Raw genomic sequence first — 26,263 nt, 5'->3', positions numbered from 1 at the left:
AAGGAGTAGGCAGTAAAGGGCAGTGTAGACCTGGGCCTCTTCACTCTGGTGCTGTTGACTCTTCGGGCTGAATTATTTGTTTTCTCCCCTTAACAAAGCGTGCTAATGGACAGAATGTGCCAGAAGGAATGGTTCAGTCAGGCTGAAGAATACACCTTTATTTCAAGATAGTGTGGTTTGGCATTGCTTAAATGTTAGCCTATTAAACAATGGCAGCACAGCCAAGTACGCAATTAGTTACGAAAGTGGTACTTTTATAGCCAGGGTTTAATTGAACTGAATGCTACCCTTACGTGGCCTAAACACAGTTCAGTTTTCTCTAGAGCTATTTCAGTAAAGGCTCATTAAAAAGCTGGTGTATCTGCATAATCAGAGGACCATCGGGTGATACAAGTAGGTAGTTTTCCTCCCTCCTGAATTGCGTTCTTACTTGAAAAGAAATGATTTCAGATACGATTTAGCTTATAACCACGATGGTAATCTTGGTGACATTCTTTTCTAATGCAAAGTAGAAGAACCTCAGAGCTGGTCAGACCAGTTGTTTGCCTGGGTAATACATTTCGTCTCTTTTGACTCGTTTTTCACGCAAATCTCCTTAAATGTTGTTCCTGGCATACGTTATTTGAACTGTTAATTTTCCACTTAGTATTTGATGTCAAATATTTTTTGATTACGCTTGTGTTAGAGGCATATAATTCTGGAAAACCCATCACTATGCAGATACCATCTTTTAGGCCATAGCTTTGTATGGGAAGTATTCGTAGAAAGCAAACCCAGGAAGCCATGGGTCCAGTAACAGCCCTAACTAGGCCCAGTGAGTAGGTGATACCGCCCGTGATAAGCCTGTTCAGAATGAATGAGTGAAAAGCTTGGCCTGAAGCTGGGAGGTAGACACAGACGGATTTTTTTTAACACTGTTTCTAGGAAATCTGTCCCTTTTAAGCTCTGCTGTCTGTATAAATAAAACTAAATCTTTGGGGTTCCTGGCTGGCTCACTTGATGGAGCGTGTGACTTGATCTCAGGGTCATGGGTTGGGCATAGAGATTATGTCCTTAAAAATAAATAAAATGTTTCAATTTATTAAAGAAAACCACAATGTTTATTTTGAATCTTTCGGCCACGGTCTTGCCAGAAAATTTGTTTTTCCATAAAACTGACTTTAGACGGTTTATTGAAGTATTTCAATTGATAGTTTAATAATGAAAGCGTAACACATACTCTTTGTAAAAACGTAAATAAATAGAATTGAGAAAATAGCTCCCTGTAACGATACCGTTGAAGGGTAGAACGAACCACTGTTAACCGACTGGGTAGACGCCTTTCGTATTCTTTTGTTCCTATGCATATAGATACATTATTTAAAAGTCAAGATTTGGATCACCCTGTCCATGAACTGTTTCACTTAATATTTGCATGAACGTTTCCCCATATTCTTTGAGAAATCTTTCCAAGACCTATGGCTGCTCTAACAAATTTCTACAAACTTAGTGGTTTAAAACCACACATATTTCTTCTTTCACGGTTCTGGAGGTCAGCAGTCCAAAATCAGTCTCCCTGGGCTGACATCAGGGCGTCACCGGGGCTTCGTTCCTTCTGGAGGCTCTGGGCAAGATTGTTTCCTTCCCTTTTGGGTTTCCAGGGGCACCTGCGTTCCTTGGCTCCTGGCCCCCGTCCCCTGATTATCTCAGCCTCAGCTTCCAATATCTCATCTGCTACTTGGTGGAGGAGTAGCCCCGTGGGCCTGCCTCCCTCTTGCCATTACATTGTCCCGCCTGGATGATCCAGGGTACTCTCCCCATCTCCAGAGCCTTAGTTTAATCACACCTGCAAGATCCCTGTGGCCGTATAAAGTAACATGTACAGGCTCTGGGGAGGAGGATGTAGGTATCTTTGGGGAACCATTATCCAACCTTCCAGAGGAACATAATCTGAAATTGCTACACAGCATTCCATGGTATTGGTTAGTTAATTTATTAGCTAGTCTGTTGCACCTTTAGATGGTCTTTAATTTTTCCCGGTTATAATCTTTGGGTATAAATCATTGTATGCTTTCAGATTCACACTTCTATGGAATGAATTTCTAGGGGAGATTTTAGAAAAACCGGGTAACCTACCACTTACAGGTATGACCTCCATGCCCAACACACAAGTTCCCAGCCCAGCTTTCCCAGTCACAGCTGTGTGGCACCGGGTGGGGTGATGAGCCGTGGGTGGGGGTGGGGGTGGTCAGTAACAGGTTGTTAAGATGAAATGAGTAAATACGTGCAGATTGCGTAGAGTAGCACCTGCCTCCTGATGAGTGCTTGGTATGTGGTAGTGTTTGTTGTGTCCCTGGGTTTGTTAGAGAAGGTTTTTGCTTCCATTTTTAAGACTTTTAATACATGTTGGTAAATTACAGTTCTAAGAGGTTAACAGGAGTTTTCTTACATTCACCAGCGACACATGAGAGTCCTCATTTTATTGGGTTGAATTCTTAAACATGATCTGTTTTATACTGCGTGTCTCAATTTACGTCCTCAAAATGTTACTTGATTTTTACAGACACGCAAGACACATAGAGACAGACTATGTTTGTCTCTCTCTGTGTTGGTTACCATAGTGGGAAAGGGTTGGAGGGGGCAGATGAAATAGGGAAAGGGGACTAAGTTACAACTGGTCGGGGGATACAAAAGGTGCAGCCTGCCTGGGAATAACTTCATATGGTGACGGGTGGTAGGTAGGCAGGCTTATGGGGATCATTTCCGATGTGGAAAAACATCAAGTCCGCTGTGATGGACACCTGAAACTACCAGGATATTCCCCGGCAATTGTGCTTTGGGTTTCAAAAAGTTACTTGGTGGTTATAATGTAAATTATGTAAACACTGGTATCAGTTTTAACAAATTTACCCTGAATCTTTTCAGGGGCTCTGTCAATTCATTAGAATGAGAAATAGTTTGAATTTCACTTTGATTAGCTCAGTCACATCTGTTGGGATGCGAGAACGTCATTCTGTATAGCAGTTGATGCATGTGAGTCTGTTTGACGTGGTATATAGTCTGATTATGCACACGGTGGGCAGCAGACTGTAATAAGAGACTAAAATTCCTTCCCCCTTTTAAAAAGTTAATACTCCCGTCCTTCTTATTCATTCCTAGAAGCTGAGGCTAAATATGAAACTTTTTTTTCTTCTTTTTGCATACTTTGGAAACAGTTTCAACCTACTAGAAAGGTTCCAACAACAGCACAAAACTTTTTTTTTTTTTTTTGATCTGTGAACTATTTGAAAGTGAGTTGCAGACCTGATACCCATTATCCTTTGATGCTTCGTGGGGCATTTCCTGCAAGCAAAGTCCTTCTTACATAATCAGAGCACAGCCTTCAAAATCAGGAAATGAGTCTTGCTCCACTCCTGCTATCTGCTTTCAGGCGGGCCCCGTTCGGGTTTGCCAGTTGTTCAGTAACGTCTTCACAGCAGAGGGACCCAGCGGAGAACCTCGGGTTCACTTACCGGTCGTGTCTCTCGAGTCCCCTTCCGTCCGCAGCCGCCTCTCCGCCATTCCTTGGCTTTCATCTCCTTGGTAATTTTGAAAATTCCAGGCCAGTTCATTTTGAAGAGTGTCCCTTGATTTGGATTCTGATGTTTCCTCCTGAACTGATTCGGGGTGTGCATCTTTGGCCGGAACCCCACGAGTGATGCCAGCCTCTTGCAGTGTGAGGATGTGGTTCCATTTGTCCCACCGCTGGTTCACTTGGTGAAGCTGGTCTCCTGTAGAGTTACCCCTTTTCCCTTTGGAAATGAGGATTTTTGTCGGCAGGCGTTCTGGGACTATGTAAACGTCTCGTTCCTCCAACTTTCAATTTATTTATAAATGTCATCATGGACTTTTGTGTTTCATTCAGTGAGTTAGGATCTGTTATTTTCATTATTTATTTTGACGTGCAGATTGTCCCATGCCGGCCTCTGTGTTCCTCACACTCCCTTTATTCTTTGAGTGCTTTCTCACTTTCTGGCACGAGATGGTCTGGACTCACCTGCCCAGTCTGGAACTAGCTTGTCTCCAAGGAGCCTGGTCTCTTGTAGCACAGAATGGCCTTTAGAAAACCAGTTCTGGGCACTAGATGGGCCCCTCTTGCTGGGGTATCACTGCTTCCGTGTCCTTGCAGTAGGCGGAGCTAGGAAATGTACATGCGCGTGTTCGTATGTATGTACGTACACACATGTACGTATTTGTTTCCACATCTATCTGTGTATCGAGAACCTGGAGTTCACCCCGGTCCTTCCCTACTCCATTCTGATCCTGCGGGGATCTGGCAGGTGTTTTCCTTTTTCCTACCTGTGACTTCCTTCTCTGCAGTAAGAAAGCTGCTTCCTTCCCGTTATCTGTAAGTATTTGTTTGAACAAACCAATTTTCTCTTTCACTGCCATCACCCCTCTCAGGCTCCTACTCTCCTCCCCAGCTGCCTGTCTGCCACACACCTTTCTCGCCCTCTCCAGACTCCTTCAGCCCACACCAGGCCACCATGGCTCTCCCACCAGCACCTGCCTTCTTGCCCTCAACTCAGTTATGCGAAAGGGGAAGGAGAAAAGCAAACACAGAACTCTTGTTAGTTTCTTCTTGAGCACCTGGGTGGGTCAGTCAGTAAAGTGTCTGTTGCTTTTGGCTCAGGTCCTGATCTCACGGTTCGTGGGTTTGAGCCCTGCTTTGGGATTCTCTCTCTCCCTCTCTGCCCTTCTCGTGCACACTCGTAAACTTAAAAACACAGGTTGCTTTTCGTGTGTGTATAGTCTGTGTCTGTGTTTACATGCTCTGTGCTTACTGCTACTTACCTGCTTGCCGCTAGATGGTGAGCCCGTCTTGGGGAAAATGCTCACCAGGTTTGCGCTCTGTAGTGAGAGGCGGGGGGTGGAGGTGGGGGATCCATTGTAGACGCAGGTGACTAGATGTTTTAGACGAGGAAGGTGCAGTCTGTGCCTTCGAAGGCCTAGTGGAGCAGTCATTGGGGACCGGGGGACCGGTGTCTTTAACACGAATAGGCAAGGGCCCAATGCCCCATGCCATTGTTCACCAGCCTCTGTACCCCCAGTGGCATTTTTGTTTTCCTCCAAGGAAACTTATATTTTGAAGCCTTCTTATTCTAGGGTTGGGAAACCATCAACTTCAGTGTCAGTGTCATAATTTTTATGGGCCGTCGGTCTTTGAAAGGAGTGTTTTCTTAGCACCTAGCCATTAGAGGTGCCTGGGTGGCTCAGTCAGTTCAGTGTCTGACTCTTGGTTTCGGCTCAGGTCATGATCTCAACGGTTGGTGCGTTCGAGCCCTGCCTTGGGCCCAGCGCTGTCAGTGTGGAGCCTGCTTGGGATTCTCTCTTCCCTCCCCTACTCACTCTCTTGACCTCTCTCAAAATAAATAAACAAAAAACCTTCAAAGAATAGAAGCAGGTCAGCCATATCCAAACAAAACTGGGAGGGGTCTCCTGCCATCATTTCCAACCCTACCATTATCTCCATGGGATTTTTCTACTTGAGGGTGTCTTCCTTCCAGCCACCGGTGGGTTTGGAGGCTGGAGCAGGCTGCTGTTCACTAGTGTGGCCCTTTTGTGGAAGGAATCAGTGACCTTTAAATTGTTAAGCCAGCAGTCTCTTCTCATTTGACTACCCTTCATCACGGAAATTCTTTTTCACAGATTTTGGGGGATTTTTGTTTTTATTTATTTTTAAATGTTTATTTGAGAGAGAGCTAACAGGTTAGGGGCAAAGAGAGGGGGTAGAGAGAACCTCGAGCAGACTCAATGCTGTCAGCACAGAGTCCAGTCCGGAGCTCGAACCCATGAACCCAAGTTCATGACCTGAGCTGAAATCAGGAGGCGGACGTTTAACCTGCCCCCCCCCCCAACCAGGCGCCCCCTAGGGTGTTCGACCTCCCTCTTCCCTTCTGCCCTGAGCCATGCTTCCCCACTGCTAGTGCTCACCCTAATTTTCGCAAGTTCAGAGCTCTGCCCCCGCTCGTGCCCCCGCCAGCTTTTCCTGCGCGTCCTCCGTCTCGGTCAGGGGCAGACGCCGTCTGTGTTCGGCCGAAAGGTCTCCGTTCGTCCTTGGCTCCTTTCGTGCGCGCCCCCCACATCTGGTTGTCAGCAGACCGCCTCACCACCTCCACGTCTGTAACCTGCTCCACGTCCTCGCCTCTCCTGCCCTGCCCGGAGCCTCTGGTCACATCCTGCCTTCCCTCCCTTTGGCCACGGCCACGGCCAAGAGGCCCTCCCTGTCTGCCTCCCCTTCTGTCACCTGTCCCGCCCCCTTTCCTGACCTTCCCCCCCCCCCAACTCTGGCCACTCTGGCCTCTGGGCTTTGCTCACACAAACCAGGCCTTCTGCACTTGGCTTCCCCACTGCGCGCAGGGCTCCGCCCCCCTGGACCCCAGCTTCCTCAGAGCCCCCTTCCCAGACTGGCAAGACTGGTGAGACTGGCGCGGTGCTCCCATCCCCACCGTCCTGTTCCTCTTCACCCTTTTTTCTTCTTCTCACAATAGAGGTAGATGTCACTGGCTAGATACCACATGTGTTACTCGTGTATCCCCCCCCACACTTACACACACACACACACACGCACACGTGCGCTGGGTCAGCGCCCTGAGATCGGGGTTTCAGTTGGGTTTTGTTTGCTGCCCTGGTCCTGCCGCCCGCTCGGAGCCCGGCCGTGTGCGGTGTGGGAGTCGGACCACTGAGCCGAGCCGCCCGGCAGCCCCGCAGGGCTCCGTTCTCCCTCCGCACGCCTTCCTCCCGGTGCCTGCTGCACGGTCTGCTCCGGGCCCGCGCCTGCTGGCGGGGCCCGCTCCCCGCTGGCCTTGCGTCTCCAGGTTGGTGTCGCGGGGCCTCCCTCCCGTGCAGGGAACTTGCGGGTGCTCGGCACGCCCCGTGTGCTCCTGGTCTGTGACGTAGTAGCTTGTTCCGGCTGCCCCGCTCCCCTCCCGTTTCCATGACTTCCAGCCCTACCAGCCCCGGCTCTGCCAGAGCCCGCTGCCCTCCACCTCGTCAGCAGAGGCCTCCCGTCAGACCCAGAATGACTCTCGGTGCGGTGTGGTGGCCCGTGCTTTGCTTAGCCCTTGGCGTTCATCTCTGGCCTCCCTGCGGGGCCACACCGGACACTTGGAGAGCACGATACGAAATTGTATGGTGTCCTGGGCAAACATAGGCAGAACAGCTTAGGGATACTGCGGTGTCCCATTTTCCAGAACCTAAAAAGTTTAATTTTTCTGTTTGGGAGAGAGCCTATTACCTTAGGCGTTTTTAAAGTTTAAAACCCCTTTAACCTTTTCTTCCCATTTCTCTGTCTTTTAAAGTCAGTCGCCTGCCTCACTTGTACAAGAACATCGGCCATCTCTTCGATGTGGGCTAGATGGTATGAGGTCGCTGTCTGTACCTGTGGGTGAATTATTTGGGATCAGGTTTAATTAAAGTGGCTCTGACACAGTTAGGTCTAAGGTTTGCTCACTGGTATCGCTTGCTAATATTTGTAATGTGTAGTGCAAATACGTCTTAGATTGTTTGGCTCGAGGCAGGAGACGTGAAGGGATTTCTTTTGTTTTTTTTTAAAAACTTGCCTTAATTGAATGAGAGACCCATTTAAATCTTTTCCACTATAAGTTCATTTAATATAACATGAGAACTCTTAGTACCAGTGATGAGCTCTGTCTTCTTTGACCAGTAATACTGTAATTAAGTGAGGTATATGCTTCATGTAATTGTATTCTGTGATACCTCATCACTGCAAGTGTCAAGTGTAAATAAAAATTGGGGCTCACTCCCAAGTGGATTGTGGCTTATTTGGTGTCCCCTGTTGCTTTCCTTTGGTCTTTCGGTTCTGATCTTTGGTTTTAATTTCTTTGTTCTTGTGGTTGGCATTCACATTGTTGTTCTTCGTGTTGATATGGACATAACGTCTAAAATTTCATTTCCATCTGATGAGCTCTGTTCAACCAGCCATAGTCTCCAGGGCCAGAGAAGGCTTGCTTTTCAGGATCGTGTGTTGTGACAGCAGTGAAATCCTAAATATTAAACTTTCCAAACTTCTTTAGATACTCTAGCTTTATGAGTATTTTCCTGTGTATAGATGCACATACAAATAGTTCCAGAAACCACAAAGTCCTTGTTGCTCTAAAACACCAGATTTCTGCCTGAGGAATGGGTTTTAATAATTTGGTATCTCTCTTTAAAGGGGGCTGACTCCTGGTCCTAAGTGTGTGTGTGTGTGTGTGTGTGTGTGTGTGTGTGTGTGTGTGTGTGTGTGTTTAGAAACAGGTAGGAGGGTGAGGCCTGTCTTATTTCGTTGATTTGTGTTCCCCTTGCTGGATTATTTATGTTTCTGGGGGGATCAGTGAAAACTCAGTGGGATTTTTCTGGGCGTGCTATCGCTGTGTGTGTGTGTGTGTGTGTGTGTGTGTGTGTGTGTGTGTGTTTTACTGCTGCTCCATTTTTCGTTGTGAAGAATGATCATTTCTCCTGCCATGCAGGTATCGGGAAGGGATCTGTGCCTGCGTGAAATTTAACACTCCGATGACACTTTTCTCTGGCAGCACTTTGTCTGACAAGCTGTCCTCCCGTATCGTTCCCCAGTAAAGAGGTGATCTGGTTTTATAACCTATTTAGTAGCTTAGATTTCTTCAAGGTGAGGCTTCACGTAAAATAAGTTCAGTGACTGTGGAAACCCTTCTGTGTTCTCTTCATAGACTTGGCAGAAGGAAGGTGTCATTTAAGTAACTTTGCAGCATAGTTTTTGAAAAGACAGTGGCAAGTGTTTGACTCGTGTTTTGTCCTTAGGTGTTAATTTACAGTAGAAGGTCAGGCTGTATACGGCGCTCCTGCCTGAAGAGTCGGAGAAATGTAGGGGCTTGGGGAGGAGCCTGGGGAGGACGGGCCGCGAGTGAGGACGATGGTCTGCGGCAGGAGCGGGGTCCCTCCTCCCATCTGGCCGCGAGGGTGGGCAGTGTTCCTGGCCTTGCCCGCCGTGCCCCTTCTTCTCCGTGTCCTTTCTTATCTTTGACGCCGTCTTCAATCTCCTTTTCCCTGGGAAGAAGTGAGCGGTGACTAAAGAAAGAAACGGTAAGGTGTCGCGCGCCCGTGCACGTCTGTCTCGCGTCCTCACTGGGCATCTTTGGGCCCTGGCCCCCGCCCGGCTTGCTGTGTTTTGCAGGCCGCCAGGGCGCCGCCCCGAGTGACCGCCGCCCGCTCGACTGTGGTTGTGTGCTGCACATGGCGTGTAGGACTCACTGGTCTGGGCCGCAGTGAGAGGCGCCGGAGGCCCAAGATGGAGAAGAAGCGAAGAAAGAAATGAAAGCCTCTTTTCAGGCCAAACCACAAAAGGCCATGAAGTTTAACTTCTATTTACGTCGGACAAGACTGTAAAACGGCCGATCAATGATGTTTCGGCTCTTCGCCGAGACAAAAACTGACTAATAATCCAGGAAGAAAAAAGTGCGATTTGAATATATGAGGTTATATGACCGTATTCACTTATGACCATGAAGCTTGTCAACATCTGGCTGCTTCTGCTAGTGGTTTTGCTCTGCGGGAAGAGACATCTGGGTGACAGACTGGAGAAGAAGGCTTCCGAAAAGGCCCCGTGCCCTGGCTGCTCCCACCTGACTTTGAAGGTGGAATTCTCCTCAACGGTCGTGGAATATGGTAATGAGGTTTTAAATGTTAGCCCTACCCGCCCCCCCCCCGTTTTTTTAAGCTTAATTTCAAACATTGGCTTTTGTCAAAAAAGACCTTTCCCTCTTTTCCACGGTAATTTTAAATGAGGTGAGCTCACAGCGCTTGGATGTTCGCGCTACTGAAATTTGCTTTCCCATTATAGGTAGTTTCTGCAAGGCCAGGAGATTGGCGTTCGGAATTAGTTCCCTAAAACCTGGTTCTTGGGAACAGATGCCATTGTAGCTGCTGAGGGTGGGGGGAGTTGGGAGGTGCTGACTGCTTGTGTGGGGAGGCCAGATGTGAACAAACCAGTAGTCTGCTAGAATCCACTTGAAATTTTGTTACTGTTTCAGTAAAATAAAACTGAACCTTTATCTCTGAATCCCTTTTTTGTATTCCAAAAACTTACACGCATCTCTTTGCCACATGTTTGAACTTGGGTTAATATTCGCTTTTTGAAAAATAGCACGGGTATCCAATTTTATGTGATGTCAGGGGATTCGTACAGATCGTTTTAACTCAGGGCTCCGGAAGCTGCCATCCAGGGCATTTAAACCAGGCTTTCAGTCTTGCTCCTACCGTAGGTTTTGGGATCTGTAAAGTTTTCTTTTACCTGAGAAATGGTAGCCTAGCTACGATCTTCCATTGTAATACATGGCTGTAAATTCTCATTTTTATTTGTGGTCCTTGATTTCAGAATATATTGTGGCTTTCAATGGATACTTCACAGCCAAAGCTAGAAATTCTTTCATTTCAAGCGCCCTGAAGAGCAGTGAAATAGACAACTGGAGAATCATTCCTCGAAACAACCCATCCAGTGACTACCCTAGTGATTTTGAGGTGATTCAGATCAAAGAAAAACAGAAAGCGGGGCTGCTAACCCTTGAAGATCATCCCAACATCAAACGGGTGACACCCCAGCGGAAAGTCTTTCGTTCGCTCAAGTACGCGGAGTGTGAGTATTATGACCTCGTCTCTGTCAGTTTCTGCCTCACGTGGGTTCAGAGAGAACGTGCATTTTCACAGGTGATGCGCCCCACCACCCTGCCCCTGACCTTCCCGTGCGCCGTTCCACACTGGCAGAATAGCGGAGAAATGGTTCGATACCCAAGCCCCTTCATCTAGTTTCGTCAGTTGTGAATGTCTTCTTGCCAGGAATTTAAAAAACGAAAAACAGGCTTCCTGCTGTTCTGGTGGGAAGAAATCTGCCAGTTTTCAGTGGAGGACGATAGTGGTCCTTGCTGCCGCTGGAAGGGATTTTCACCCGGCGCCCCTCGGCGCCTGCAGACCTGAGGCCCTGCGTCCCTCCGTCCTGAAGTGGGAGACGGTGTCTTTGACTCTCCTCTTGGGTTGTGATGTGCTTCTGTCAGTGTGGGGTTTTTTTAAGTTGGGTTTTTTTTGGTTGGTTTGTTTGAGAGGCAGGGATGGGTGTAGAGAGAGGGAGAGAGAATCCCATGCAGGATCCGCACCGTTAGCGCAGAGCCCAATCCGGAGCTGGAACTCACAAACCACAAGACTGTGACCTGGGCCGAAATCAAGAGTCAGATGCTTAACCGACCGAGCCACCCAGGCGCCCTTGTGTGTTTGTTTGTTTTTTTTTATTAAAAAAAAATTTTTTTTTTTCTACGTTTATTTATTTTGGGGACAGAGAGAGACAGAGCATGAACGGGGGAGGGGCAGAGAGAGAGGGAGACCCAGAATCGGAAACAGGCTCCAGGCTCTGAGCCATCAGCCCAGAGCCCGACGCGGGGCTCGAACTCACGGACCGCGAGATCGTGACCTGGCTGAAGTCGGACGCTTAACCGACTGCGCCACCCAGGCGCCCCCCTTGTGTGTTTGTTTTTAAGGAATCTTGTAAAACATCCTTTCTCTGGGTTTCGTTTTGTTTTTCTGAGCACCTCCTGGCCTTGCCCAGGTTAGCTGGCCCTCCTTTGAGCCCTCAGCTCTGCGGCTGTGAGGACGGCAGCAGTTTGATGATTGTCCTTTCAGCCCGAGGGCTTACTCCTTCCCCTTTGTCGGTAACTTGGGCTTGTCAAGATAGAATTTGTTCTTCAATACTGAATTGCTTATTTATTACATAGTGTTTTCCAAAGCTTACTTATTATCAAAGAAAAGTTTTTTTCCCCATTTGTCCTAAACTAGGGTAACAAATCGTGAGTTCCGGGATTATTTACTGTCATTTCTTTCATGGGAAGGAAGGAAATAAACTTTTGCTTTTCTCCCTTGGTCCGTCAGGTGCTAGGCCCGAGAGCCGCTGAGGTTTAGAAACAGCCCCAGGCGTTGAGGGAGCCAAGCTCCTGTGCACGTAGCGGGACAAGCCGGCTCTCAGGGCGGCTGCAGAGTTCGGAGGTCTCGCTTCCTCGAGCTCTTTGTACCGGTCCAGATGTTTTGTAATGCCTTTTCTCTTTAAAACCTCAAAACAGTTCAGGAAGATAAAAACAAAACCAACCTCGTACAGTTAGCCAGATACGTGCATTGTACCTTTTTAGTGTAGACAGCTCCAGAACGTTTCGGGAAACGTGGAAATTTCTAATTTCAGCACAGCAGTCATAGAATCTCAGGGTCGGGTTCCCTTCCTTACGCCCTCCGCCCTGGTCGTCAGGTGTGGCGCTTGCCACTGCGAGCGGGAACCGCGCGCCTCACGGGCCGGTCCTGTCGTCATCTGCTGCCTTGTGCGGGAAGCACCTTTCCTTTCAGCTTCCACTCTTCTCATCCAGCAGACGGAAGAAAGGCCCCCTGTCTCCTAGGGTTCTCACGGAAATGAAGGAAAATCGTGCACGTGTGAGACCTTAGCAGCATGGGCAGGATGTAAATAGACGTGAAATGCTGCTCATTTCTCTGGGTCTGTTGTTCAGAGGTTCCACTTTATTTTGGCTGGAACGTGTCCCACCCTGGATCCCATCCCTGGCTCTGTCCCTGGCTGTAAGACAGAGCTATCCTGTTTCCCACACGGCAGTGCTTATACTGCGAAGAGTCCACGGGGCTGCCCTTGGCAGATTCTCCTCCCCAGATCTGTCAGCGGTCCCTGCAGTGATGCGGGTTCAAGTGCACTCACCCTTTTAACTGCTTTCCTTCCAGTACTGTCCGGTTCTCCTAATAAATTGCTCTTCCACGGGGAAGCCCGGAGCCGAGCTCATTGCCTAGGTGGGGGTCGGCACCCCCGGTGTGGCCCCACGCTGTGGGCTCCGAGAGCAGAGTCACCGTGGCGCGTCGAGTGCGGAATAATTTCCGTTGCTCCGTGCAAAGAATTACTTAATGGGATTGACAAGATTATATGTTTTTCCGGCTCCCTGCACTTTCATGGGGGAGCCTGATGAGACAGGAATAAGAAGGAGTCGTTTGCTATAGAGACAGAACTTGAGGGACGCCTGGGTGGCTCTGTCGGTTAAGTGTCCCAACTCGATTCCAGCCCAGGTCATCATCTCACAGTTCGTGGGCTTGTGTCCCACGTTGGGCTCTGTGCTGACAGCGCAGAGCCTGCTTGGGATTCTCTCTCTCCCTTTCTCTCTGCTCCTCCCCCCCGCCACCCCCCCCCCAAGTTCTCTCTCTTAAATAAACGTTAAAAAAAACACAAAAACTTCAGTGGTAGTGTGGATGTGCTCTTCTGAAAACTGATTCGAGATGCGATTTTTCTTCATGGTACCGGGGTCCTGAAAGGTAAGGATGGCTTTCGTGGTGTTTCTTTTGCTTTTTTCTTCCATCTTCAACAAAGTAAGGTATTTACAGATAGTGAAATTCATGGTTTTCAGCGCGCAGGTTGGCAGGCGTTGGTAAGTGTGCGGTTGGCTGTCCACCGGCAAAATCCAGATCCGACGCAGCTCATCGTCCTCAGAAACCCCCCGACTCCTTTCTGGTTTTGCTGTTTGAAAGGGGACACTGGGGACGCTCTGGTCGGCACGTTGAGGGGCGGGAGCAGTATACACTTGGGAAAAGGTCCTACTGATGTTTGACCAGAGACCGGCCTGATGGGCTCATGTGTCTGTTGTTGTCCCAGAAGCCCAGTGCTGGGACCCATCACCAGTGGTCAGTGGTCAGTGGCCATTTTCTTGGTTTTTTTTGTTTGTTTGTTTTAAACCCTCTGGTTCAATGAGAACCAGTTGCCGAGGAAAAATCAGGTAAGTCTTATTTTTCCAGTTTTAGTCGCGATGGACTTTTATTTCTTTAAACGTTATTTTTTCGGCCCCGCTGTGCCTTCCATCAGTTAGAAAATCTCGGGCAGAGGACTGTTGGGGGAGAGGAGGGACCGTGGACCGACGTCCTGTCGGTGCAGCCGCAGGGAGAGACCGCCCTTCCGCCCCCCGGGCCATCCAGGGGCGGTCGTCCTCTTTCCCTCCTGGCTGCCGGGTCGCTGCCGAGCGGCTCCTTTTCTGACCCCTGTCCCCTTGGCTCTCGCCGACCCCGCAGCGCCCTGTAACGAGACCCGGTGGAGCCGCAGGTGGCAGTCGTCCCGGCCCCTGCGCAGAGCCAGCCTGTCCCTGGGCTCCGGGTTCTGGCACGCCACGGGAAGGCATTCGAGCCGGCGGCTGCTGAGGGCCATCCCGCGCCAGGTGGCCCAGACCTTGCAGGCGGACGTGCTGTGGCAGATGGGCTACACAGGTGGGTGCCTCCGTCCCCGCGCCTGCCCCCCCCCCCCCCCGCCGCCCCCTCTGCCCTCTGCTGCGCGGGCGTCTGTCTCTGTGGCCGCTCTGTCCGTCTTTCCTGCTTCGTTTCTGTACCGTCTGCTCCATGGGGTACGGGCTGTGTATGGCACTGGGGACCACCTCCTGGGAACTAAAACTCCCAACCAGTGCGGCTTTTCCTCACTGACGGATCACGGCAGAAAACTCCTCTCCTAACTACTGTGGTGCTCGTACCCTGACCCAGACAGAAGTTTCTCCAGCCCCCATCTGTCATGCCGGTCTCGGGGTCCTTCCCCGTGTCCCCCCAGCCTTGGCGGCCCTTATGTCTCCCTTGATTTCCTCTGCTCCCGCCCTGCAGAATATCCTAGACACTTAGACGCTCACGCCTGGTGGACTGACCTTTTATTAAGTGAGCGTCACCTCGTGGTTTTCTCCTTTTAGGATGAGAATTCTTCACAGAACAGATTCTCTCTAATCAGAAGAGCATTTTCTGTCCCCTAAGCCAAGTGGTTTTCGAGATAACGTGTGCATCATTCAGACGTAAGCAGTAGGTGTCGGTTATCTCCGTGTGATCGATTGCTCCACGTAACGCCCATACGTAAACGCAGCTCTCACACCGGAAAGACCCCACCTTCCTGACGTCTCTTAGCTGTTAAATACCACGAAGGTCCTATATTTTTTACTTAGTCTCTAGAATTTCTTGATCTGGCAGTATCCGTCTCAACATCCGTGCCCACAGCTTTTGGCCCGTGTCCGAAGTATAGCCAAGTGCACAGTATAGTGCTTTTCCTTAAAATGTGATCGTCCCCGCTTGCCTCTGGCAGCCCCCGTGTCACAGGTCATTAGCGAGCAGCGTCCGTGAAGGCCTGGGAGTAGTGTCCCCTCTCCTGAGCGTGTGTTCCCTGTTGGTGGCCTTCGCTCTCCGTGGCCTCTCTGAGGAGATGAGGGCATGGAGACCTGGGGGAAACCACTCCTTTGTGGAGGACGGAGCCCTGGAGACAGTTGAGGGTGTCCCCAGACACGCCCTGAGAACCTCGAGTCTTGTTAGCCGCAGATGAATGGTATCCCCCCTCCCCCCTCCCCCCAGCATCCCCTTTTCCTCGTCTTGGCTCAACTGGTTTCCCTGGAGCGCCTGACCTGACTCGCGCAGGGCGGGCTCTGGGCCTCTGTGACAGGTCATTCTCTCGGAGTCCCCAGGAGGAGTAGATTTTGTGGACAGAATCCAAAAAGATGATTTGTCCAAACACGCTCACGCTTGCTTGTGTTTTGGAACCAGGCGCTAACGTGAGGGTTGCTGTTTTTGACACTGGGCTGAGCGAGAAGCACCCCCACTTCAAAAACGTGAAGGAGAGAACCAACTGGACCAACGAGCGAACACTGGACGACGGTGGGTGGCGATGCCGTGGCGTGACCCGGTCTTTGTCCTTCGCTCCTGCCCCCGGTTTTATGGGTTAAGAGTACGGTTTTCCGTGTGCTGATCCCACAGCCGGTGCAGCGGTCACTGAGACAAACCCAAGCTCGTGTGCCTTTGGGCAGAAACGTCTCACCATCCCGGGCTGTCGGTGTGAGCAGCGAGGGCTGTCTGGCGGAGGAGCACTTCCCGCCCGTCTGGGAGGGGGCGGGGTGCCCAGAATCGAGGCGGCTGCGGCGTGGCTCGGTCGGTCCGGGGCTCGGGGGAAGAGAGCCCGTTTGAATCGGCGGCTCGAGATGTTGTATCTCGGCGCATGCGATCAGCTGTGTTTTACGACCAGAAGTTCTCCTCTTGGTCTCCAGGGCTGGGCCACGGCACGTTTGTGGCAGGTGTGATAGCCAGCATGCGGGAATGCCAAGGCTTTGCTCCGGATGCAGAACTTCATATTTTCAGGGTCTTTACCAATAACCAGGTAGGTGTTGCCGAGGGCTCCCAAAAGTTGAGGAGCTGATACTGAAACGTAGAAAGTAAAACACGGGAGGACACGCGCTCATTTAGAAGCAGCAGCCGCCTCGATGCCGCGCTCCTTCCCGTGTCTCCCACGGGCCCTGCCGTCCCGCCACTGCCCCTTCCGTGTGGCTTCGCCCTTCTGCCACCACGCCTCCGTCGGCCTCCCGCGAACCCTGAAGACCCCACTCCGAGGGCCGTGGTGGTTCGTCCCCGTCTCCTTCCTTCCTGGGCCCCTGTGCCCCCACGTCCGTGGGCACGTTGTGCTTCCTAGACGAGAGAAGAAAGGCACGTTGGTGTTCGCCACCCCTGCTGTGTGGTGACGGGCTCGAGGGCCGGCTCTGTACCACGGCCCCCGGTGTCACGCTGGGCCGTGTGCTTCCCGACCCCGCTTCCTCGCCTCCTAAATATCTATAGAACGGGGGAGGGTCTTCGTGTTTACTTGCTTTTCAGATTTTATTTTTGCGTAGATGGTAAATAGCTCAAAAATATCTGAAGGCAGCACGGGGAAAATCCCCCCAACCCTGTCCCCGCCCGGCAGGGGTTTTCCCTTAACACCTCACGTCTCCCCCGTGACATTTTCTCCGTTTCATGTATCGCCTCTTCCTGGAATTTTTTTTGCCTGTACAAGCAAACGTAAACACGTTTTGTTTTTAAAAGCCTTTAAGAAACAGAAATCTTAAATTCTTAAATACTTAAATCCCTTTTGTACTAGAAGTTTAATTTAGTATTTTATAAAAACATCTGAACGGTGATACAGAAAGCCATTTGACTCTGCCAGGAAATGGAATATCAGAGAAATAATTTTATGAAATAACTTTTTTATGAGGTTTGCCCTTCAGTCTGTTGAGAAATAAAGAACCTAGACAAATACGTTAACCTACGTAGAAACTCTCAAAGGGAAGTGTCTTAGGATAAATCCTCTGAAGGAGGGGCAGTTACAGGCTTGGGGGTTCACCCCGGCAGGTGTACGTTAAGCTGAGGAGCTGGACGTTCAACCCGGAGAGACAAGCCACCCTCAGGACGCGGCTCTCCCTCGAGTCCAGCTGCAGGGACTAAGAATTTCCAGGTGCCAGAGTTTATATTTCGGAGCACTGTTTGTTCTTGGTTTTTATTTCTGAAATCGAAGTTAACACGTCACGCTGCTTCAGAGGCTGTACTCTGCCCTTAGCAACAAAACCCTCTTGTGGCACCTGGAGGCTCCCTGAGGCCCCTAAAGTCGTATTTGGCCGTTGAACTAGGTATCCTACACCTCCTGGTTCCTGGACGCCTTCAACTACGCCATCCTGAAGAAGGTGGATGTGCTGAACCTGAGCATCGGCGGCCCTGACTTCATGGACCATCCCTTCGTCGACAAGGTGGGTCGTGTCCCCGCACAAAGGACCGTGCTCCTGATCATGGCTTCTGCTCTGAGCGCTTCGTCCCTGCTGTGCTGGTGGCCCCTCACCCGCGAGGCAATTGCCTAGTGAGGACGATGGGCGGTAGCGCGAGCTTCAGGGACTTGTGTCGGAGGCCGCACGTTGTGCCGTGTTGGTTTCTGCTCCGAACAGCGCCTTTCTGCACCTGCGTGGAGAGCGGGCTCCTCCGTGTCCATTGTGAGGCCCGTGATGAGGCCCGTTTTCTCAGCACCGTGAAAACGCCGGTTGGCAAACATCCATGCCTGCGAGGGTCTAGTGTTACGTGTTCGAGGGCACCCTTCTTTTTCGAGGATTATTTTTAGGAGTCGTAGGTATTTTTGGATAGTTCTGTGTTGATTGTTTGAGAGCGGTATGTTTTCATAATTAAATGTTTGCTCGTCCCGTAGGTGTGGGAATTAACGGCTAACAACGTAATCATGGTTTCTGCTATTGGCAACGATGGGCCTCTATACGGGTAAGTATTCCCCACAGGGATGAGTCGGAGGTGCCTTTCCCCCTCAAATAACTGTAGATCTGTGGTCTGACTCTGTGTCTGTCTGTCTGTCTGAAGCTCTGTATCGTGGGAACGTTCCGCTCACAACCAGCCAGACCGTGCACTGAACCAGGTGCCACCACCCACTGCCTCACTGGTCAGCTCAGGCCTGTCTTGTTTCTGTTTGTTTGTCTGTTTATTTTCTTACTTTGTCGTGATCAGTTTGGAGGCCTGCAGTTTCTGTTCTACTTAAAACAACCAAACCAAAACACCCAGAAAAGTAAAGCTGCTAGAAAGGAGTGGATTCTGCAGTATTTAGTGAGGCCCGCTCTGTGCGAGACCCGGGGGTGAGGCAGTAAACGGGACGGGTGCCTTCTTGGGAAAGACGGGGTTCAGACGCAGCAGGGCTGACGGAGACGAAAGTGCGGGTGGCGTGACACACCCGATGGCCTCTGAGGGTTGACACACGGGGCCGGTCGGAGGGGAGCAGAGGGGACCGCTTGTGCCGGGTCGTCACGGTGAGCTGAAGCGGCGTGGGAGGCGAGACGTCGGCCGGGGGGTCGTAGGCAGTACGCCCGTGTCTGCTCAGGGACCGCTGTTGGCTCTCCCCCGCGGCTCCGGTTTGTATTCCGCGTGATGTGCGTAAGTCGTCTCTGGCGCTGACACGCTTCTGCAGTGGGACGCGTGTCTTCCTCCTGGTCGGGTTCCCGGGACGTGCGCGGTTCGGTGCCGTGTGGAGGGCGTGAGGTAACCACCGAGGAGGAGGAGGAAAGTCAGAGGCCGCCTCCCCTGCTCCGCAGTCCCAGTAGGGGGGGAGGACGTGCGCGCGGCGGCCCCGCGTCACTCGCCACGTCGTGCGGCGACATCCCTGGGCGCGCGTGCCAGGCCGTGAGGGCTGATGGACTTACCCAGAGGGTCCGGGCGCAGGGTCAGGCCGCACCGTATGAGGCTGATGTTTGTCCAGCTCAGAAACCGCCTGTGGGTGGCAGGGTCCCAGCCCGGTAGTTGTTAGTGATGCCATCTTCTCGCGCGGGGGCCCAGGGTTCAGGAGCGGCTGTGCTGCCGGGCGTCTGGGCCGTGTGTGACCCGCAGGGTGACGGGCGTCAGCATCCCCGAGCTGCGGCTCCACCACGAGGAGCGTCCGGTACCGGGTCATCGCCTCCGGTTTTCTCGTTTCCCCGTTTCACGTGTTTCCCTTTGGCCGCCTTTCCCATTTCTGCCCCCCACCCCCCCAGAATCCAGCCTGTGTCCCACCGGGGCGATGTGGGGTCATGCTGTGGGACAGCACAGGGCGTGGGGGCCTCCCGTCCCTGGGCCTCAGCCTCGCTGCCCGTCACGGAGGCCCGAGGCCACCGTGCTCGGGAGGACGGCCTCCAACGGAGGGCACTGTGAGCCCGGAGCCCCCGGGAGCGGTACCTTCCTCCTTCTTCCTCGGTGTCGGTTCCTGCTCGTCAGATGGATTCTAGCAGTTTTCTTATTCAGGAACCTGCAGGGGGTTGTCGTTGCCTGATCACGTCCACGCTTTTTTTTGTGGTTTTCAAGCACTTCGGCCTCATCTTGACTTACGTTGTGTTGCTGTGATTTGTTTCACTCTGATTTCTTTGCAGATCTGTGCACTTGAGGTATTACGGAGAAGTAGGTGGTTTTCCTCTGCACCTTGTCTGGCCCGTGAGGGGCTCAGGACGAGGGCCTAGGGGGTCGTTCCCGGGTTCCCTGGGAGGAAGGGAAGCACCTTGCAGGTGATCAGTTGAGAACCGTGACTTCCTGAAGGTGGCAGAGAAGCGTGGGATCTGGTGGGGACAGGACGCACACCCTGGGAAAGTTCAAAAGTGAAATGAGAACGTGTGAGTGGGTGCTGGTCAGAGGAAGGGTTCCTCAGATTGCAGAAGCACGAGGGCCAAGTGTGTCTTGGGCCGCAGGGTGATTGATAGGTTGAGATGGAGGGAAAGAGAGAGAAGGTGCTCCATGTACGAGATGATGGCCTCGGCCCAGCACACAGGTGGCAGAGAGCGTGGCCTTTGGGCAGCCATGAGGAGCCTCAGGAGAACCTAATGCCATCTCGGGTATTTCTGGGAGTATTGGTCCTTACCTGAATGACTCATTTAAAATTATCTCTCGGGGCGCCTGGGGGACTCAGTCGTTTAAGTGTCCGACTTTGGCCCAGGTCATGATCTCACAGTTCGTGAGTTTGAGCCCCGCATCGGGCTCTGTGCTGACAGCTCGGAGCCTGGAGCCTGCTTCGGATTCTGTGTCTCCCTCTCTCTCTGCCCCTCTCCCTACTTATGCTCGTGCTCTGTCTCTGTCAAAAATAAATAAACTTAAGAGAAACATTTTTTAAACTACCTCTCTTCCCTTGTGTTTTTGTGCCTCGTTGTAGCACTCTGAATAACCCTGCTGACCAAATGGACGTGATTGGAGTGGGCGGCATTGACTTTGAGGATAACATCGCCCGCTTCTCTTCAAGGGGAATGACGACCTGGGTAGGCTTGTCTTCACCAGTGGGATGTGGCACACAGAACCGTCTGTGTTCGAGCCCTGGGTGTGTGCGTGGGTGTGTGCGTCGGTGCGCGCACAGAAAGCCGCTGGGGAGGAGGCCGAGGTGTGGGTGCCTGCCCACAAGAGGTCTGGCCCCTCTGTCATCTGCTGCTTCGTGGTGACATGCTAGGCAGGGGCTGGTTCCAAGTGATGCTTCTGCGGCTGCTTCTTTGTAACTGACCTCTGAGTAACTAACTCACTTTTAGGTTGGTCGGATTCACCCCCCCCACCCCCCGCACCCCCCACCCCCCCGTCCTACCTGGGGGAAAGGTGAGCAGTCCTCCGTGCCGGGTGGCATGGTTTTTCTGGTGTCAGGAAGCAGGAGAAGCCAGTGAGAGCAGCTCATCAGCTCTGCTGCCTTGGAAATCGTTATATTTAGCTGGAAAAATAGAAGTAACTCCAGAAAGTTCATTACTTCAGCTACTTGGGGTTTAACTGTGCCTCTGAATCATCCTGCTTTACCCCCCCCCCCCCCCCCCCAACACAGCCTCCCAGAACAGGGCTGGATGTGAAGTTAGCTGCAGCACTTGGGTCCTCTTCCCGGCCTCTCCCGGGGCTGTGAATCATGGGCCACGTCTTTGGCCTTGCCCCAGGCCTTGTTTTGTAGTGGCGTTGTGAGCGTTGTTCCTGACGGCTCTGCAGAGCTGCCCTGGAAGGCACCTTTGCTCAGTGCCCCACATGGATACAGGTCCAGTGTCGATTTATGTCGGAGTGCCAGGAAAGATGTTTCACTTCAACTTGCTGTACTTCGTACACAGTGTAAGATCCTGTTGTGATCCACGTTTTGCCTCCATTTCCAGGAAATTCAAGAGAGTACTCCGTTAAAATCTTTTCTTTTTAAACACTTTTTAAGTCTATTTTGAGAGAGAGAGCAAGTGGCGTAGGGACAGAGAGAGATGGGGGAGAGAGAGAGTCCCAAGCAGGCTCCGCACTGTCAGCGCAGAGCCCAGTACGGGGCTCGAACTCACGAACCGCGAGACCGTGACCTGAGCCGGAATCAAGAGTCGGACGCTTAACCCACTGAGCTCCCGGGCGCCCCAAGAGTACTCAGTTAAAACCTTGAGTTACTCCTGCAGTTACGTGTGCTTCCTTCCCCTCTGAAATCCCAACTGAAGTCTTCAGTATTATTCCCTGTAAAGAAACAGTTTCCTTTTTTAATTTTTGATTTTGATTTCCTGATCTTTTTAACGTGTCTCTGATTTTTAGTTTAGAGATAGAGCAATTTCCAGTTTCTGGCCTTGCAGAATTTGAAATAATCGCTTTTAATTGTTTTATGACCTGACTCTTTTGTAGTGGTTACTATAAAACGTGCCCAAAATTATTTTCTACGTTGTCATTTCGGCTGATTTTTTTCTATCGCAGTGAATTCTGGACCAGAGCCAGCGTGTCAGTAAGGTCGCGCTACCTGTGAATCAGTCCTGTCTCTGGTTTGGTTCTGTCCCCTCGGAACCGCGTGCAGCCGCGTGCCAGTGGTAGAGACCAACTGCTTTCGTTTGTAGGAACTCCCAGGAGGCTACGGCCGTGTGAAGCCCGATATTGTTACCTACGGTGCTGGAGTGAGGGGATCCGGTGTGAAGGGGGGCTGCCGAGCCCTGTCGGGGACCAGCGTGGCCTCTCCGGTGGTCGCCGGGGCGGTCACCTTATTGGTAAGGTGAGTGGCGCCCAGCGGAGAGAACGTGATACTGGCAGACCACGAGCTGAGTCGTGCTCGTCACCAGCTTAGGTTTGCGGGTCGGGAGCACCCCGCGAACCTTGCTGCGCCTCTCTGTCCCCATGTCCACCCTGTTCCTTGTAGGGGACTCGTGGCAGAGGTGACAGGCGTGTGAACATCCTGTGAAGTGTGATCGTGAGGCAGTGTGTGAGGGCACAGTGCCTGTTACCGTGTTTGTGTCTGTTTTTGTTCTGGCTCGTTTCTGTTTATTACTTTTGAGAGCGCAAGCAGGGGAGGGGCAGAGAAAGGGAGGGAGGGAGGGAGAATCCACGCGGGCTCCACACAGTCAGTGCGCAGAGCCTGATGTGGGACTCGAACCCGTGAAGACTTGAGATCATGACCTGAGCTGAAATCAGGAGCTGGATGCTTAACCGACTAAGGTACCCAGGCGCCCCTGCTCTGGTTTGTTTTGTTAAAGACTTGTGTCTTAAGAGTGGTTTTAGGTTCACAGCACTATGGAGGAAGATCTGGGATTCCCCATGTACCCTGGGCTTCTTTTTATTTTGTTTGTTTTTTTTAAAAATTTTTGTTTTTTCAACGTTTATTTATTTTTTTGGGGACAGAGAGAGACAGAGCATGAACGGGGGAGGGGCAGAGAGAGAGGGAGACACAGAATCGGAAACAGGCTCCAGGCTCTGAGCCATCAGCCCAGAGCCCGACGCGGGGCTCGAACTCACGGACCGCGAGATCGTGACCTGGCTGAAGTCGGACGCCTAACCGACTGCGCCACCCAGGCGCCCCTTTATTTTGTTTGTAATGGACTGAATTTGTGCCACAGTTGTAGTTGTTATATCAAAACGAGTGTATATCAGGCAGGGAACAAACAGATACTTTCCTGCCATAGTCATCATTTCCTTGAGGATCACTTTTTAACGTCCTCTCTTAGCTAAGGAGCTGGCTCATCAGGCGGTGGGACTGACAGTTTATGTAATTTATTTATTCTCTGTCTCATTGAATCCCTCATCGCTGGATTAGAGCTTAGTGTTTGTTCCTTGATTTTGCACATATTGAAATTGGAAGACTTTCTTAAAGACCGTTGACCACAATTGACACTCACGTGCTTTGACTTAGGTGGGCTGTGTTCCTTGTTCTCAAAGCTACAAAGAGTTGTCTTTGGAGCTAGAATATATTTTGTATTTTCCCCTCAGATCACTCTCTACTTAGATGAGGCTTTAGCTGAGCTATTGTATTGTAATGGGAAACTGTATATTTGAAAGTTACTATATTCTGTGTTTAAAATTAAAGTAAAACAAGGAAATGGTAGTAAACGTTTTTATGTTTAAAATCCTCTTTAAAAAGTTACTGTTGAGTTTAGCTTCTAATGCCTGGGATTTTTTTGTGTTTTAATTAGTCATCTTTGATAAAGGTGGATTTCCAACTCCGTTCTCCTTTTCCCATCCTCTCCTTAGGCGTCGGGGCCAGATTCCTGAAAACGCTGACCCTGGCCAGAGTGGTCTCTGGGGAATAACCATACGCGTGCCAGAAACCCTCTTTTTTTCCCAGCTGTTTCCTTCACCCTCGTTGCATGCAGAAAGGAGGAGGGGAAGGCAGGTGGACTGTGGGTACCAGGTGCGCTCGGGCTTGCACGCTCAGCGGAGGGGAGCGTGTCTCCAGGGCTCCTCGTGGCCACCCTGGTGCTTATGGGAACAGAGACCCTGGCTCCGTCCCCGCCAGCTGTGACTGCGGCCGGGGCTGAGGTCTCGGCCGCACTGCTGAGCGTGGCACACGCCTCCCCATGAGGCAGGCAGGGAGGTGAGGGACGAGGCTTCCGTTTCTAGCAGCTTCTCTAAAGACAGCTGCTTCCAGCATCAGGGACGCCTTTTGCTTTCCTTCTGCCCCTGCGGCAGATAAAAGTGCCACTTGTGGGAGCTCAGAAACACTCCTGGGGCATGTCAGCTCGCCTCCATCCGCGCAGTGCTCCTGAGGAAGCAGGACCTGGCTGTTGGTCTGGCCTGTTCACGCTGGCGTGGGGGCTTGTGACGGCTCCTGAACTTCTAGCAGCCCTTTGTTCTCTCATTGAGGGTCCACCCTGGGCACCTGGGGGGCTCGGTCGGTTAAGCGTCCGACTTCGGCTCAGGTTACGATCTCATGGTTCGTGGGTTCGAGCCCTGCGTCAGGCTCTGGGCTGACAGCTCAGAGCCCGGAGCCTGCTTCAGACTCTGTGTCTCCCTCTCTCTGCCCCTCTCCTGCTTGCGCTCTGTCTCAAAAATAAATAAACCTGAAAAAGAAAAAGAGTCCATCCCATCTCACCTCCTCTTTCTCTGCTCACCTCACATTTTCCATCCAGGGCTCTCAAATTCTGCCCACACTTCCAAGACCGGCCACCATCTTAGAAAGATATTCACAAACTGAGGAAAGTCTGTTTTCCTTTGTACTTGGCAGTTAAAATTTACTTGCACGTATGATACACAGACATACAAAACTGAGCGTGTTAATGTACTGAGTGTTGATGCCCGTGTCTTACTAAGTTCCCGGCCAGGTAGAGCCGTGCGTTCTTTTGTCCAGGTGCGTTCTGATGACGCAGGGCTCAGGCCGGCCTCAGGTGTGGCTGGTTTTGTCGGGCCTCGTCCACCTGTCGTGTCTCGCACACAGGCCTCCACAACCACAAAGGTGGGCCGAGGCCGTTGGCCTCCTCAGGTGCTGGACCCCGGCCGCATCCTGCAGACTGCTCTCGGGGACCCGTCTGCTTTCCTTTCCTTATGCCACCAGGGGATGCCCCAGCTTGTCTCCTTCCATTTACCAGCAGGCCTCCCTTCCCCGGGGGAGCCGGTAACTCTTACCTGTTCTTGCCTCCTGTAACGACACCCTCTGAGGTCTGTTCAGTTGAGTCATGGGGAACATACGTGTCCCTGATAAATTTAGGATAAAGCCGTGTGGGAGGCTAAGAAGTAGTCAGCCCTGAGACAGGTGCAGAAACGAGCGCATGTTCTCCGTCTCGTCCTGCCCGAGCTTTCCCACAGAAGCTCCCATTGTAGGCAGCACAAGATCCGAGGCCACGTGTTTGCATGAACACACATTAGGGGTGGTCCCATGTCCCTCCTCCTCCTGAGCGAGGGTGAGCAAACACGTGATCTTCCCTCCAGCACAGTCCAGAAGCGAGAGCTCGTGAACCCGGCCAGCATGAAGCAGGCCCTCATCGCGTCCGCCCGGAGGCTTCCAGGTGTCAATATGTTCGAGCAAGGCCATGGCAAGCTGGATCTGCTCAGAGCCTATCAGATTCTCAACAGCTACAAACCGCAGGCAAGGTCGGTGTGCCTCCTTTAGTTAGGCCTTTCCTCTTCCCTGGGCTCTGCGGGTGCTTCTCCCTCCGCACAGGATATCAGCCTCAGACCGGGAACCGATCGCTGGTCACATGACATGGGACCCTCGGGTGGCGGGGGGAGCTTCACGCTGCTGCTTCTGCAAGGGGGCTGCCCGGCCGCGCTTGGACCGCCTTGCACGTTCTCATGTTCTGTTACTGATAACGCAGATGGTTTAAAGTACTGATTTGCCAACTTCTTTTTGTTTTATTTTTTTATATTGTTTAATGTTTATTTTATTTTTAAGAGAGGGCACGAGTGGGGGAAGGGCAGAGAGAGAGAGGGAGACAGAATGTGAAGCAGGCTCCAGGCTCCGAGCTGTCAGCGTGGAGCCCAGCTCGGGGCTAGAACCCACAAACCGCGAGATCATGACCTAAGCTGAAGTCAGATGCTTAACCGACTGAGCCACCCAGGCGCCCCTCTTCTTTTTACTTCTGAAGCGTTCTTTTGAAATAATTTTAGGTTTGCAGAAATTTGTGAAACTGGTAAAGCGTTTGCCACATACCCTTTACCTGGCCCCCCCGACGCCAGCGCCTTCGCTGACGGTACTTTGCCTGTTAAAGCCAGCGAAGAGCCCTGTGCTGTGAGGGACCCACGGACTTGGCCCCTAGGCGACCGG

The 26,263-nt window shown here is 51.6% G+C and overlaps 1 protein-coding gene across 1 annotated transcript in view; it reads left to right on the top strand.

Moving 5' to 3' along the window:
• Positions 1-26,263, top strand: part of MBTPS1 (membrane bound transcription factor peptidase, site 1) — a 53,117-nt gene that overhangs the window by 3,178 nt on the left and 23,676 nt on the right. The window contains exons 2-11 of the mRNA XM_045441279.1: positions 9,170-9,660; positions 10,370-10,627; positions 14,077-14,268; positions 15,568-15,678; positions 16,065-16,174; positions 17,451-17,567; positions 18,014-18,081; positions 20,477-20,579; positions 22,134-22,285; positions 25,429-25,590. Of these exons, the coding sequence (XP_045297235.1) occupies positions 9,492-9,660; positions 10,370-10,627; positions 14,077-14,268; positions 15,568-15,678; positions 16,065-16,174; positions 17,451-17,567; positions 18,014-18,081; positions 20,477-20,579; positions 22,134-22,285; positions 25,429-25,590 (1,442 nt within the window). The 5' untranslated portion in view covers positions 9,170-9,491. The remainder of the gene's footprint in view (positions 1-9,169; positions 9,661-10,369; positions 10,628-14,076; positions 14,269-15,567; positions 15,679-16,064; positions 16,175-17,450; positions 17,568-18,013; positions 18,082-20,476; positions 20,580-22,133; positions 22,286-25,428; positions 25,591-26,263) is intronic.

Source organism: Leopardus geoffroyi, chromosome E2, assembly GCF_018350155.1.
Source record: "Leopardus geoffroyi isolate Oge1 chromosome E2, O.geoffroyi_Oge1_pat1.0, whole genome shotgun sequence".
NCBI lineage: Eukaryota > Metazoa > Chordata > Mammalia > Carnivora > Felidae > Leopardus > Leopardus geoffroyi.
This window is presented reverse-complemented; position numbering and strand designations above follow the sequence as displayed.